The sequence below is a fragment of the Borostomias antarcticus genome (assembly GCF_949987555.1).
Source record: "Borostomias antarcticus genome assembly, chromosome: 7".
NCBI classification, from domain to species: domain Eukaryota; kingdom Metazoa; phylum Chordata; class Actinopteri; order Stomiiformes; family Stomiidae; genus Borostomias; species Borostomias antarcticus.
The window spans coordinates 5,204,289-5,220,723 of record NC_140240.1 but is presented as its reverse complement, the minus strand read 5'-3'; the positions used below and the strand labels follow the sequence as shown (position 1 = coordinate 5,220,723).

General features: G+C 41.6%; 1 protein-coding gene across 1 annotated transcript; it reads right to left on the bottom strand.

Annotated features, from left to right (window-relative positions):
• Nucleotides 1–35: 35 nt before the first annotated feature.
• Nucleotides 36–14,412, bottom strand: gnl3l (G protein nucleolar 3 like). Its single transcript, XM_084440988.1, is given in 23 exon segments — nt 36–1,817; nt 2,036–2,183; nt 2,360–2,435; nt 2,590–2,646; nt 2,965–3,076; nt 3,785–3,880; nt 5,165–5,386; nt 5,780–5,994; nt 7,657–7,719; nt 7,844–8,018; nt 8,123–8,289; nt 8,365–8,501; nt 8,860–9,013; nt 9,016–9,272; nt 10,738–10,825; nt 11,171–11,315; nt 11,433–11,536; nt 12,556–12,691; nt 12,881–12,964; nt 13,072–13,188; nt 13,757–13,843; nt 14,223–14,266; nt 14,377–14,412. Coding segments are annotated over 23 exon segments (3,165 nt in total). The 5' UTR covers nt 14,390–14,412; the 3' UTR covers nt 36–1,349.
• Nucleotides 14,413–16,435: the final 2,023 nt, after the last annotated feature.

Here is a 16,435-nt window from a genome sequence, read left to right as displayed (position 1 = left end):
GCATACCACAGGTATTAAAAAAAATCTACTGCATTTCGGCTCTCTCAATGCTTAAAACTCACTGCCCTTCCCTTTATTTAAGTGTTATTGCAGTGGTGCTGGTGCGAAACATTTATGAAGATTTACCAAACATTTTTTCCCTAGACGCTTTGGGTCAGCATGATTAATATCTTGTATGAAGTGATAAACGTTATGAAGTGAAACTTTGTTAATGCTTACTCCTTTTGGACAAATATTAACAAATCACATACAGCCTGGAATTTTAAAGACACTTTCATTCTACATTCAAGCAGACCAAATGTAAGATTGTACTGGGCATTTGACAAAACCACTGGTTTTCAAGCTTTTGACTCCCCTGTAGCATAAATGCATAGAACAACGCTTCACACCACAGACAAGTGTGTTACAGCTTTTTAAAGTGAGGATAGGGGTTGTCAAAAGGCCCTTTAGATTGATATTGCATATTTTGTTAATTCTGGACTATAAAGTGAAATATACAATTGAGGAAAACTGATTTTCAGCCAGTAATCAACAAAGAAATAAAAATAGTAAAAGTAGTAGTACATTAATCAAATCAGAAATCATTATGGCTCATATCTACTTTGATTTGGATTAGCTAGAAAAAGTTTGAAGTAGGACTGCGTGGCCAACTTGCTGCGGAAGCTTTAGTTTGAATCTCCTCCCTCAAATATACAACTTCTTTAAATGAGTTACTGACCGTCTGCATGGCTGTAGATCGGAAAAAATATAAAAGATTGCAGACTATGGTAAAAAAAAAGTACTATTAAAATTACGTGAATTATTAAAAAGATTCTCAATAATGTGCCAATTTACTTTATAAAAATCCCTTTGTTAACGTCTTATTACACAAACCCACTTAAAATAATTATTATTACACTTTAATCTAGCAAACCCTGATTTCAGTATGTTGAAAGTTGAATTAAACTATGTAATTCACGCCAATATTACAATTAAACTAAAAAAAACAACCACACATTTCTCCCATAGCATGTCAAGAATGCACAAAATATATTATATATACTAGACCTGAGCAATAAAGGAGAACTACCATACATTGCCTATTTAAATTTCTGAACAGGGAAATCTCACCTAATTCATGTCCGTTATTGCCCAAGCCCTCATTTTACCATTCTTAGCAGGCTCTGGAAGGCAAAAGAATTAAACTATACATTTCTTTGGAAACCATTCATTTTCTACGTGTTTGATCTTTTTTTTTTTTTTATCCAAATGCAGGCTGTGTTTAATGGTGGAGTTTAAAGCAGTAGTGATCCAACTCAGATTACTCCTCAATTGACTGTCTTTACTATTGGGACCATTGTCTAACTCTGTCACAAGTCCTCATCCATACTGAAGCTGCTCCTGCGACTACTTGTCTTAGAGGCACCAGGTGACAAAGGCAAAAAGAAGGGGTCTGCCACCCCCCCAGGAGACAGGGTGCACCCCTCGTTCATGAGGATGTCTCCCAGGCCCACCTCTGGGTACAGCACCGAGGAGGAGGGATCATCCAGCTCAGCAAAGCTCAGACTCGCCAGGTCTAGTGAGCCGCTGATAGTCACACCCACAGGAGAGTCAGAGGATGGTGGGGAGAGGAAGGAGGTGGGAACTGGTTGTCCCATGGCTGCTGCTCGAAGGCTGGGGAGGGTTTGAGAGCAGGCCTCTCCAGGACTGGGCACCAGAGGCTGGCCTCCAGGAGGATGGTTCTGTTGTGGCTGCTGCTGTAGAAGGGAGGGGTCCGTGTTCAGGCCAGAGGACCCTGGGCTTGAGAGACCATGGAGCCGAGCCTGCATCTCAAGTTCCTGCAGACAACCATCCACAAGCATTAACCATACTATCCTTATTCAGTGATTGTTCAATTGACCAGTATATACTGTTAAACGAATAACGGAATATTTCACTTGTCCCAAATTTAACTTTTGGACTTTTGAGTTCATTAAAACGTTTTTAAAAAGCAGTGTACTATTGCTTGAAAAGGCATCCAATTACAGATAACTGAAATATGTATGCTAACAATGACCTGTATACGTAGCATTAGTCCGTGATTAGCATGCTCCAGCTTCTTCTGATGCATCTCAATATCCTTAGCTCTCTGTTGCTCCTTCTGCATCTTCCTAATGTAGTCCACAGAGGACTTCAAAATGGTACCCTTATTCCAGCGCATCTCACTGTGTCCATTAAAGGAGAGGAGAGAGAAGGGAGGGAGAAAAGGTTTAAAAAAGTAAAGACACTAAGAAAATGTATGATTATGAAATGTCTTGGAGCTACCATCAATCAATTCAGTTGTACCAGTATCCCTTAACCGTCCTATATACTGGGAGAACAATAAACTCAAGATACTCACGGATCACTTGACCTGGGTATTAGAGCTCCCAGCTCCTTTATGCGGTCATTGATGTTAAACCTCCGCCTCCTCTCAACTGTTCAGCATCAGGAGTAACCATGAAACAAAGAGAAATGAAACTCACTACAGCTTTACTTGAGTTAAGAACACTGTGTGGATTCTATCATCAGTGGGTTTCAAAAAAGGAGAACAAATTAGGAAAACAAAACAGGAGAAAAAGCGTGACTCACTGAGGTTATGGCTGTCTTTCTTCTGCCTGTCCTTCATGAGAGCTTTGGCATCAAAATCTAAAACACAAAATGGAGGAGGTAAATATGGTGGTGTCCTGGTTTGATGTCCTTCAGCTGCTCCATCTTTACCACAACGCAACATGCATACTGTACTGTACAATGTCTACGTCTGGAAAACATAGGATAGGAAATAATTTCCGCTCTATATTTATGCACATCCACCATTTGAATATTGTTGAATATTGGTAATTTATGAACTTTTACCTTCCCATATTATGGCATCCATATTGTGGACATTTGAACATTTTTAAACTATTACTGCAGTCTTAGTTCAAGTAAGGAGAAAGTGATTTGATAGCATTTGATAGGACATACCATTGATTTCCCTTTTAATGTTAGGCAGATCAGCAGGACAGGAGTTGCTGACGGTCAGGGTAGGGGCTGCCATTCCAGGACTATGGTACATATCTAGGAGGTTGCCAGGGACCTGAGGACCACAGGGGAAACCACCGAAACAACATTTCAACACCACAAGTGGACAGGAGAACAGTCAATTAATATCATAATCCATTTAGCATTTTATTATACAGTATATTGCCAGTGCTACATGTAGCATAGCTACTGCATGACTGCACAATAACCCAAAGGCAGCTTACTAAATAAGCACTGTAATTCAATCAATTCCTTTTAGGCCTAGCCAAATACGATGAAGACTCACATCAGAAGCGAAAATAAGTCTAATGCAATTCTATTAACACATTTTACTGATATGGCCTAAATCTGATATCTGAAACAGAAGAAAAGCTAAATGTCATGAGAATCAGATCACAAAAACCCATCCACCTCATCCTATGTGAGGTAAATAACAAATATACAGGTACCTCATCGCTTTTTCTTCTCTTTTCATGCTCTTGTAGCACAACCAACATCCTCATTTTCTGACACTTGCTGTAATCCCGTCAACCCATTTCACTTTGACAATAGTCTTAACATCTCATCTTTACAGTCTTGCCCTACATCTTTCCACTATCTAGTCCACTGGTTGCCTGTATCCCACCCAGACAACACTGGCCTGATGAGTGCAGTGACACAAGCATATATTTACTCATACCCCACCAGGAAATTCCAGTTTCAGAATTCCAACCAAGACGGTTAAAGTTAAAGCCGAATAATTTTTACTTTTTTCACCACATACCGTGCTAGGCAGCTGAAGACCCGAGTTGATTAATGTCATGATGTCGTCATTGAAACTTGATTCAAGACTGATGATGTCGTCAATAACGTCATCAATCTGGAAAGATATGTCAAACACATCAATATAATAACTCAATGTAGGTCATGTGTCATGTAATTTTGAGATGGCCAATTCAATTGTTGCAACTGGCATATTCCATTGCGGCAAGTTAAAAACACAAAAGTAGTTTCCTGACCTGCACATGTGTACGAACAATAGCATGATTGAAGCAGTTAATCCTGTTATTATGGAGCCTGATTTCAAAAGCGTGTGTGAGGTGCTGGTATCATTAAGCTACTAGTGCAGTATGTAACAGCATACTGTGACACCAAGCCAACAAGGGCAAGATAACAAGAGAAGGCATGCATCGTTAGAGTGGGACCTCAAAGCACGCCATTACAGAACAAACAAAAAGTAATTAACAAATAGATGAACAGTAGGTTAGACATTCAAGAAAAGGTACAAGGCCGGTAGAAAAAAATGGGAAGGAAAGTAGATAAAATGCCAAATGGAGTTACTGACATCATTTGGCTTTTATCCACTAAGACCTCCAAGATTGTCTTCATTGATACACATGGTCTATCCATGACAATGTATATTTGCCCACCACTGCTTTCTATCAAGGCATGCTTGAAACGGAGAGAATTTGCAGAACTAAGCTTGTGATTAGGGCTACTTCCTGTAACATTGGTGAAGCAAACATACATCAATGCAAATGTTAAGAGGAAAATTCTTCCATTGTGGGCCTAGGTTTGTATCCGAGGGTATACTTGTGTATATATTTCTATGCAGTGTTTTGTTATTTCAAGTACTGGTTGTTGATTATCAGTAATCATTGTATAGATCACATTGGCCAAGTTGTTTTTAAGCCACAGTGGATAATGTTTACTTTGCAATGTTTTTCATGTTTCACATGGCATTCTTGGAGTTCTCTTTTAAACCATCCCTGCAGATTTTGGTAAAGGTTTCATGATTCAGAATCTACTTTGCTGTAGGGTAATGATGTTATGTCCATAAATTTCAGCCTGTATACTGACCATCAATAAAAACTTGAACTTGAGCACTGCCTCTTCACAGTGCTTTATTTATTTATTCAAGTCATTTATTTATTGAAGTTTTTATTTATTTATTTAGCACTGATTTTTTCTCTGGGAAGTGCATAATATACCTTCACTTTTATACTTAATTTGATGTGTATCTCAAACTCAGTTCTCATGGGCAGGTCCATGCACTGTGAGTACAGGAAATAAAACAGTACTCTGTGGACATGCAGCTATTGACTGATACTAATCTGCAGCTTTCAATTTAAGTTTAAATTGGAAAATGTGATATTCTCCATACCTCTTTGTTGGATCCAAGGTTGAGCAACGCCATGGGGCTGTTGGGAGCACTACTGGCTGTAGGAGCCATCTCAGGGGCAGAACTTGACTGTGGCACAGGAGACACTCCAAGGGTCTGAGTTGCCACCTTGTTGCCGAGAGTGGTGGAGAGATACTGCTTTACCTGTTGCCTCTGAGCCTGCTGGATATGGTATTTTGTAGGGTTCTCCAGGTGGGTCTGCACCTACCACATATTAAGAGAAGATTATTTCACAACAGCCTGACACACAATTCTGTTTTAATACATTATGCAAACCTCCTTAAGAGCAAATTATAGCTAGCTTTTAAGTTCTGACCTATTAGATGCATGATCATCTCTCCTATTTGCTGTGTTCAGATGTGTTAACTGATGTTTTTGTTTTCTACCTTTAATTTGTAGTGCTTTTACGTGTCTCTCTTGTAAGCATTTATTTACTACATATCTGGTAAAATAAAGGGATCAATTAAATACAATCTAAAAAATAAGTGATGCAGTTACATCATGTACTGTAACAGTAACCTACCTGGGACTACCTGAGTACCCACTAGATTACCTGAGTGTTGTGTCACATAATCTGATCAGGGTTTGCAGTCTCACCTTTAGCACCTCCACAGGCACCACTGCTGGAGGTGGACGGTCGGCCGTTGGGTGTCGAGAGACAGAGATAGCAGGAGTCGAGTCAGAAACCCTGAGCTGAGACACCGAGGCCTGCTGCTGGGCCTCACGTCTCTCCTGCTCTTGAGCTTGCTCTCGCATCAGCTGCTGCCGGAGCAGCACGCGTGACGACATGGCCTCAGTGATGGTCGTGTGTGCTTGGCTCAATCAGACCTGGAAGAGGCATGTTTAGCACTAACGTTAGCTCGCTAACCATCTACTACGGACAACTGAGATAAAATAGTAACAGTTAACGTAGCCATCTCCTCAGCAAGCCCAATTCGCAAAGGCAGCTTTGGCAAGATAAGTACAAAACTGTCGTTAGCAACAATCCAATTACTTGTTTTAAAGGTCACGAAACTGAAAACATCAGCTAGCTAGCTACCGGCTGACTAGCTAGCTACCATTACAAGGCCGGGAAGTACAGCAACAGCAAGCTAGTCATCCTAACAGTAAACTAGCTGAGATAGAAAAACGAAACGAGATTATCGTCTGACTAATAACTAATTGACGAACATTTCGTTTCGGCAGGCTGTAAATCGCGTGTGGGGCTAAAATATTAATCTGAGTGTGAGCAAAATACCCACCTTAAAACCGTAGGACTGGATCAGGCCATCTTGTTTACCATCCGTCCTGTTACCCATGAACACCGGGGAGAGTTGTTGGAAGGAGTGGCTAGTGCCATTGTATGGCAAAAGGGAATGGGGTTTTTGTGAGCACCTCATGCGCCAGTAGAATAGTACATCCTTTTTATAGTAACATTTACTACCAATGCAAGCTAGGTGCAAACACGGGCATTGTACGGAGGCACCTTAAGTTATCTGATATGATTGGTTGTCACCAACACGATGGCTGCGGGTAGGCCTATGCCCAGCCGCATACTAGGCTATGAATGCAGGATGCATTTACCCTTCTGGAATTAAATGTTCCCCCAGTGTGACAGCAAAACTAGTCGAGATTAGTGTTCTATTTCATTTACATTACATCTTAGTCGTTTAACATATTTTTTATCCAAATAGACTTGCAATTATGAGCTAGTGTCTTGCTCAAGGGCACAACGGTAGACAATGACCGATCATGAGAAATAACTTGACAAGTTGTAATTGGCAACAAAAGCATAGGGTACTAAAAGGTATTGATCAGTGGCAGCTGGTGACTGTAAATATTGAGGATTGGAGGAAAAAGTGATATGAAGGATCTGGGCATACACCCACAGGAAATTTCCTTTGTTTAAATACAAATATTAGCTGAGTGGGAGAGCAATATATTGACCATACAAAGTTGTGAATCACAAATTGTGAGCCAAACATACTACTGTATTTATAACCCTGCCAGAGTAATTAACCAAAACACACAGCCCCTCACAAGATTATGCTGTTCTGTAACTGGACAGTTCATCATCACTCACCTGCCCTGCCACTACCAGCACTGCCCTCTCTATAGTACCATCTCTGATTATAAATAAAACATACAAGAAACGGAAAAAGTAAGAAATGTTTAGCAATTTACAAGCAAATGCATGGAAGTACAGGTTTTGCCGGTGTCTTAAAAGCTAGCTAGGTTCATGTTGTATTCCCTGATGAAAATGTTACTCATTTTTTTCAGCAGGGATGTTCTCAATAACCCAATACCACCACTCCTGCTACCTAACTTTACCACATCCCCACATTGCACTCACTTTCAGCTCACATTTAAACAGCACTGTAACAATAATGGACATATAGAAGACTGCAAAATGTTGACCAACACAGTCATATTTAATTCTATTAAGTAAAAACTATACAAGCTTTAGTTTATCTTTTATTTTATTCCATGTCAGCCATCTGAAAATGCAAAGTTCATTGCAGATGTCAGCGTGTCTGAGAGTTTGGTTGCAATTTTGTCTGAAAAGAGAGAGGGGAAAATCAATGTAGGCTAAATATGTAAAGATATCAGAAAACTAGATTCACTCAAATCTTATACTTCTACACATTGAAAAACTTCCCAGTGGTAAAATAATGCACATACCAGCTCTTTTCTGTTGCTTTTTCCTTTTCTTGCCGGCAGCCATGAGGGCCTGGCCCTGCTGCAGAGGGTCAACCTTAAAGATATCCTTTAAATCTGGGTCTCTAGAGGCAGCAGCATCTACAGACCTTCCCGTCTTTGCCCTTTGAGTCTTTATCTGCACAGTCATAGGTCCAAACTATTTTGAGCAGAATGTGAGGGGGAAGAAAACCAATGAGAATGAATCAAACTGAAGGAATCAAATGAAGTAATCTACGTTTCATGTAAAAACATGGCACTTACCTCTGGATCCTGATCATCATCCATGGTTTCAGTTTCATCCTTGGACACAGTCTCCTCTACAGAAGCACCTTCCATTTCCAAGTCACAAAGTGGTGCTTCCTGATCCCCCTGAGTCATGCCAGAGGTTGCAATGCAGAATCCCATTGGGACATTGGGACAAGAAGACTCTGCAATAGAGGAAATATGTTTGTACAAACTATCTGAGATCCAAGCAAAACACTTCTTAATGTGTGGGGTCCTACCTGCTAAAATCAGCTGGTTTCCCTTCTCCAGCTCATCCCAGTCAAAGGCTTTACCCATCTCTGTCACAATCTCAGCACTGATATGAGTGGGAAGAGTGTGTGTCTCTGGAGGGTGTGTAAAGTAGGTGATTCTACCCCTACAAGACAGTATATGAAATGAGAAGAGGTAAAATGGGATTTAGATTGGAGGGAGTGGATAAAAATAAAAAAAAGGCATCAGAAATAAGGCGTCAGAAATATCTCATATTTTGGTTAAGGTTAGGTTAGGGTGTTTGGGTTAGGGCTGGCTAGGTTTTGAAAGCAGAATTTCCCAAAATAAGATGCAGCGCCGTAAGAATAGTGAGCCTGTCTATTCTTATAGCCGCTGAGATTGTAAGGCATATATAGGGCACTGTAAGAGAACACGTTTATTCTTATGGCAGCTGTAAGAATAGATTGTGCCTTTAACAAAATAAAAAAAAACAAAAAATAAAAAACGTTCTGATCTGCACTCACCCTGTCCAATCCATTAAGACACTCTTTGCTGCTTTGTCATTATCTGGCAGTCCTCCTTTCCTCAGCTTTCCCTGTCGCCGAGCCAACAAAGCCAGGAACTCCAGAGGCGTGTGGAAGTCAGGAACCCCATAGTGCTCCATGATCTGTAAAGTACAAAATGAAGAAACTTGCTAGTAAGCATAATAATACCAGACAATTCAAACAAGGACATGTGGAAAAAAAGAGACTGTTGCACCTGTGCCTTGTTACAGCGTCTTAGGATGGCCTCAACAGGGGGCACAGGGTCCACAAGTTGTTCAATCTTCACACAGTTCCGAAGGATCATGGCTGCATCCGTTGTTGAGGTTGCCATGACAATACCTGGACAATCTAAGAGCTTGATGTGTTTGTCCAAGTGTATTTCCTGAAGGCACCTGAAAGCCATAAAAAAGTTAGCAGGATAGTCTCTTAAGACATGAAATACAGTAGGGCTAGATCATTTTAAAACATTGCATTATACTTGATTTCTTATTGGGTTATATCTTCCGTCTTATTTTCCCTGTTTTTATTACCTCTGCCCCAGTGAAGGCGCAGGGCGAGAGGTAATGTTTTCGGTGGCGTGTGTTTATTGGTTTATTTTGTTAGCAGAATTACGCCAAAACTACGAAAGTCTAGAGACATGCCAATAGACAATCTGGGCTAGAATGAGCGCCTGCTACCAATGCAACCAATCAGAATCACTCCCTATTCTCCAATAGGGTGATAGACCCGCCTTACTGGAAATTATGTCTACCCCTATATTCACCCGTAGTGAAACGAGTGGAACAAAACACTGGATATGGATGTCCCGGCGAGCAACGTTAGATTTGATTCTGTTAAACCGGATGTGTGCTCAATCCACAAGATTGTTGCAATTAAGGATTTGCAGCGATTTTGTTTAAAACGTTTAAGGCTTAAAACGTAGGCTATTGGCTTTCTTATGTAGCCTAACAGAACTTGGTTTGGGTGTTAGCCCAGGATCTGACGATTAAGTCCCAGGCGGACGGTCATCTGCACAGGAAACGCCAGCATAAATTCACCTCTGCAATCTAGCCAGCTAACGTTACCGTCTGTAAAGCTGCCTAGTGATGGGGCTGCCTAGGGTAGCCGTCTTTTGGCATAACAAGTTTAGTGCTACATAGCTAGAAAGCTAACGTTAACTAGCTCAGCTGGCTAGCACTAGGTTAGGGAATCCCTTGCTACACATTCATGCCTGTTTGAGTTTTTTTTAATGTGATCCTTCTTGATTAGTGCTAGTAGCCATGCGAACTGCTTTGCAGATCATCCGATGACAGCTTTGTGTTAGCGTTAGCCATCTGAGCCAAGGGCCAGCAGTTTATTACTAAGACCTGTAGCTACTGTTTGGCAAGTCACTTGCTTGTTGTTATTCATAGAAAAAAGGTGATGTCTAGATAGACTTTTAATAGTTAGCACCCACCGGGAGGAGCTAACATTACCGAGCTGATCGTTAGCGCGTTGTTACTATAGTCCAGCAGAGGCTATTCAATGTGTTGGAAAACACACAATGACACTTTGTTGCAGAAGTACATGTCTTTCTCATGGTCATGTAAACACACTTCATTGCAGAATTCCCAATCATGCAGCATCTGACAAACAAGAACATGCAGGCGTCATCTAGCCTCTATCATACATGGCACGTCAGACCAGATGGACGAATCCTGTCCTAATAAAAGATTGTGTCTGTTTTTAACAGATGAATGTGGTTTGACAATATGGTAATGCTGTTTCCAGTAGGACTGTGTTTACAAGCACATAATTTGTGCATGTCATCGCCCCATTAGGTTTTGTAATGCAGTTTTTTTAAACTCTCAAATTGTCCAATGTCGTAAATCTACTTACTTAGTCACACCAGGTGTGGCTCCAACATTACATGCACGTGCCCGTTTCAAGCTGTTTATCAGACTGCTCTTTCCAACATTAGGAAAGCCTGTGAAAAAAGAAACACTGGTCAGCCGAAAAACAATATTTAGAATCAGAAATGTTTATTGCCATGTAGTTTTACAACATAGTCTACTAGGAATTTGTTTCAGACAATGGTGCATAACATCGGAGTCAACATTGGACAGGGTGCAGGGACAAGACGGAACAATGCTAAGACAGGACAGTGCAAATGAGCAGTACAAAATACAAATGCAAAAATAATATACAAAATGGAGTGTGTCGGTGTATACAGTGAGTGTGCAAAGTGTAATGTGTATGTGATGCTCTAAATGCTTAAATTCTGTGACTGGTTATATGGCAATGATAGTGTGACTGTGGGTGCTGTACCAACCTACTACGCCAACAGTGATGGCTGTCTTTATGTCTAGGTTGCGACAGTAGTTCCCAAGCAGTTTCATTAGACACTCAGCTCCCACACAGGCACTGCTAGCCAGGAGCTCAGAAGTGGCCTGGGTCACTGGCACATTACTCCGCTTCTGCACATAGAAGAAGCAAAGACAGATTTTGCATTGGCAATATTTTATCTGAACAAAGTTGAAATTAATCATTTGCAAATCACTTGCTTATCATTATCATTCAAATTAATAACTGACCAAATTTTTGTTCTGCTGCTGAGTTGAAGCTTTAAAAGCCACGGTAGGAAATTCATTGCGAAGATACTTGATCCATTTCTCCACTATGTCCTTTGAAACAAGGTCTGCAGCACAATGAAACAGAAGTTATGGTGATCCGCATGTAACAAGTTTGACTGGTCTGAATGAATAATTAATGTAAATGCCATCACTCTACAAGACACTTACATCAGAGGTCCCAAACCTTTTTTGCACCACTGACTGGTTTCATATTGACAATATGTTCGTGGACCGGGTGGGGGGGGGGGGGGTGGTACTTAATTTGCGCCAAGATTTGGACAGTACAGAGGCTATTTGATTGGATCCGGCACTTCGTTTGTAATTATCAAAATTTCAAAATAAATTGTGTGTAATATTTAATGGTATCTGTTCAGTCATTCTTTTATTTCCCATTGAAGTTACTGGTAAATCGCTTGCTTGCCTATTTTGGATGCATGACGTGACACGTGAATCACTCAGCTCACGCTGTGACGCTGGCTGCATGTGTGAGTTTTGAGCACGCATGGGAGTTTTGAGTAACCTAGGCTACATCGTGGTAAAATGGCAAAAGACAGTGAAAATTTATTTCATTTGTTCTAAGGAGCCCTAAGGGCCTGCCAAAGTCATTTCGGCGGACAGCACAGGTAGCAAAAGCACTGCCAGGGTGGATGTATTAAAAGAAAAAGATTGAGAGAACTTGGAGTCGGGGACAGAGGGAGATGAGGACGAGTAGGCTACGGAGTTGATGAGCAGACTTTTAGATGGGGGAATTTAGATGTATGCTGGCCAGTGGTTTAATGCTTTTTAGTGTCATTTTGGCATGATTACATTACTGTAAGCCCCACAGCTAAGCAAGTGGGCGTTTGTGCTGTGAAATGGTGAAATGATGAGTGGCTATTATGACAATTCCTAAGTCCTATTGTTGTGGGCATGATTCACGCTTTGCAGAGTTTGCCAGCACGCAATTTATCCTTTCCGTGCGGCCCGGTAGCGAATGGCACAGGCCTGGTGGTTGGGGACCGCTGACTTACATGAGACCACAAAGATATTCTAATAAAAAAATATATCTCAAAGATGTGTGCTCAGTTTATTTCTTAAGACTTACCAATTTTATTAAGGACTAGTACTATTTTCTTGTCAGTTCCACTCTGAATGACAGCCTGTTCCACCTGAGGACACCTACAACCTTGAGGGTCACGGGCATCCAAGACCTCCAAGATCACATCAGAGGCCTCAACCACCTGCAAACAGAAAAGAGGACAGCATTATTAAAAGTACATACTAGTACATCTTAAGTTGTATTCAAGGTATAGGCCTACTGTGTACCACCTTCTGTTGTTTCACATCACACATGAAAAGAAGTGAAACTAAACATGAGAGCAGTGGTGTGTCTCCTTGACTCTAGGCTAAAGAATGTAATGAGAACTTGCCTTTTTGAATTCTCTGTAGTATGCCTTTCTTGAGTTCTCATTTTCAAAGTTGACATGTTTCTCCAAACTCTGCATTTCCATTTCCTGCAACCAGATACAAAAACACACTAAAGAAAATAGGCAAGATACGATGCCCATGCGAGAATTAGCTAAGGAAAACATTATTAATATAGGTCTGTTTTCACTCTTACCCTCAGCTCAAACTCTCTTTGGCGCTTATGAATGTCATTCTGAAAGCTATCCAGGCTTCTCCTCTTCATTAGCTGTTGTTCTCTTGACAACTTCTGTCTTTCTTGGAGTTCCTGAAGCTGAGAAAGATAAACATAAAAAACTGTGAGATGGAGAGAAAAATGTGTGAGTAGATTCAAGATCCACATATTATCCATGTATATGGTTCACACATACTAGGAATTTGACAAGGGCATGCCGTAATGTAACCAACAGACGGTTATGCAATAGAACTAACGTTTTTACAGGCAGTAGCCTAATAATTGACGCAGTAATATTTCCCATAGAACGGTAAAGAGGTTTTGCCCATGGTATATTGTGGCATATACAATGGCTCTTAAGCAATCAGATTGCGAGGTTGGAACTGCCCATTGTATGATGTTGCATACGATAGACAGGGTGCACGACAGGACAGTGTAAAGACATGACAGTGCAAATGCAATACAAAAAATTGCAAATACAAAATACAGTGCAATATATGATACTATTAAAATATTAAAACGGGAGGCACAAATGCAATTTATATGATGTATACAGAAAGGAGTGTGGTGAGTGTAGTGTGATAGATAGTGGGACAACTAATAGTAGGACCACATTTTCTACATTTACATAAACAATGCCACTACAGAGCCAGCAATCATGATTCACCCTTTTCTTTCTGATTTCTTCTGGGTTCCCACGGCATTTGATGGGTCGCACTGAAAGGTCTGGATTCGTATTCCCTCCTTCTTTAGGCTGGACATTAAGAAATATTAAAGATGAGTGTATAATTGTCAACAAGATGATTAGCCACAGAATAATTTTAAGGGCAGGACTGGGCCATTTGCGACATAACCCCGTTTTACACTAGGCCACCATTAGCCCTTGACATACAGTTCAGCTGTTTGCCAACCAACGACCTCACATTACAGTTGCCAGTTGTTACCAAACAACGCAATCATTTTTTATACATTGTATAATCGGTGCAATCAAGAGGATAAAATTAGACACAGACCCTATATACCGTACTAGTGCTTACGTTAGATATTTTGGCAAAATAAGACTGCTAACATTAGACATTAGACGAGCTATCTGGTATTCTCGTCTGCTAACTACTTTAAGCTTGGTTACTTACCTTAACATTTCCCCGGAAACCAAGTCGCTTCGCTCGTCTTTGTTCTGTAGAAGAAATAATGAGACAACTAGTTAAACATAACACTCATTTACTGTTTATACCAAGTTTCACTTGCTCAGATGAAGTAGAATAAGGTTGAAATGTGACTACGTACTTGTCTTCGACATGTTTCACGTGTGCAGGGCAGTTCGAAAGGATCTTACGTAGTCATAACATCTTCTTCTCTCAGTTCGACCAGTGCTTTGCGGCAGACCAAGCGAGTATTGCTGCCATCTGTAGGTAGTCTCTATTACGGTTGTGGCTAGATGGGATCGCTGCTCTCCGCGGGCTAGTAGGCTACAACAGGATAACAGGAAAACATCAACATCATGTTTTTCAGTTTTTTCGCCTCATCCTGTGCTCTTTTGCAAGTCGCAAATGATTTTGTCCTATCAATCGAAACAGTTGGAATTGTCCTATTATGTAGCCTATTAGTTCTCAAAACATCTTTGGCTGCTTTCATGTACACTTTTTTGGCCAGGCCCACTAAAACTTGTCATATTAGGCTACTCCTGTCTTGGCCTCCTTGCACTGGCTTGCCTAGTTAACTTCAGGATCCAGGTTCTTGTGATATAGAGCCCTCCATGGTCTGGCACTATCTGACTTGCTCCACATGCTCCCAGCAGGTCACTGAGATCTGCTCACCAAGCTCTGTTGGCTGTCCCTCGCACCAGGCTCAAGACCAGAGGTGACAGAGCCTTTGAGTCTGTGGCACCTAGATTGTGGAATGCTCTTCCTCAGGACTTGGGAGCTGCGGCCTCTGTGGACATTTTCAAGAATCAGCTAAAGACACTTCTGTTTAGACAGGTGGTTGTCGAATCAATTTCACTGTATGTCTACGACTGCTGTCCTCTTTCCTGTGTTTTAATTTTATTGATTCTTTGTATGCATTTTAACCCGTGTGTAGCACTTTGTGAGTCCTCTCTGTGAGAAGTCTATATAAACTAGAAAGCACATTTCCTGGAGATTATGTGAGGTGGGCTAGCTGCCGCAGCTGTATGTAACAGCTACTGCAAGTACTACTACGGGCTGGGCAATCTCCATGCACCCACCGGCGAAGACCGTGTGTCTCTAGCCCACTCAGGGAATGAATTGTGGGGTCCGTGGCATGGTGGCGAGACTCCGCCCCCTCAGGTCAGAGCCGGTCGGGGACAGTGTACCCCTCTCCGGGCCATTTACCCGCCCCCACCGGTTAAGACCGTGTATCTCTAGCCCACTCAGAGGCTGAGTTGTTGGGCCTGTGGCGTGGATAGTGTTGTGGTGGTGAGACTCCACCCCCTCAGGTCAAAGCCGTTCAGGGGCAGTGCAATGACCTCCGGGCAATCTCCATGCACCCATCGGCGAAGACCGTGTGTCTCTAGCCCATGTTATTAATCATAAAAAAAGCAGCCTTTCAAAATTAACTTATTGATAGATGAGAATCAGCCATGGGCTGCATCCCCTTCAAAATGAATGAGTAGTAGTAGCAGTAGTAGTATAGTGGTAGTATTTATAGTGGTAGTAGTAGTAGTAGTAGTAGTAGTAGTAGCCTAGTTGTAGCCTAGGCTTGAAGTAGTAGTAGTACTTTATTGATCCCTGCAGGGGGAAACTGCACTGTTGCAGCATAAAACGACAAAGTAACACAGACTAGAATACACATTTACAATACATACAAAATATATCCAAATGTACAAGAGTGCAAATAATGTAAAGCAGATAGATGGCATTGTCCACTCCTGTGAGTCGGGTAGGCAAAATGCAGGGGTCCAGGCCTGTCTGCAGGAATTTGAGGTGAGCCACGATGATCCTCAATGCCACTGCTGTAGTCATTTGGGTGCCCTTTCTTGGACACTGGGATCGTGATCGTGATGATTTTCCACAACTCTGGGATCTGTTTCCGTATCAGGCTTTGGTTGCAGATGATCAGTAGGCCACTACACCCAATAGTACTCCACTCCACATCTATATATTGAGCTCCCATGGGTTGACACTGTCAGATCCTGCCGCCTTGCCTTCGTGAGCCTAGTCATCTCACTCTTCATCTGGTTTGCAGCAATGGTCAGTCCGGAGGTGGGAGTGGTGGTCTGCGGGGAGATAGGAGGGGTAGGCTAGTAGCCTATTGGGGGGGCGGCAATGGCTGAGGAGGTATAGCAGGTCGTCAGCAGCGTCAGCAGTTTGAATCCCAGCTCCTCCGG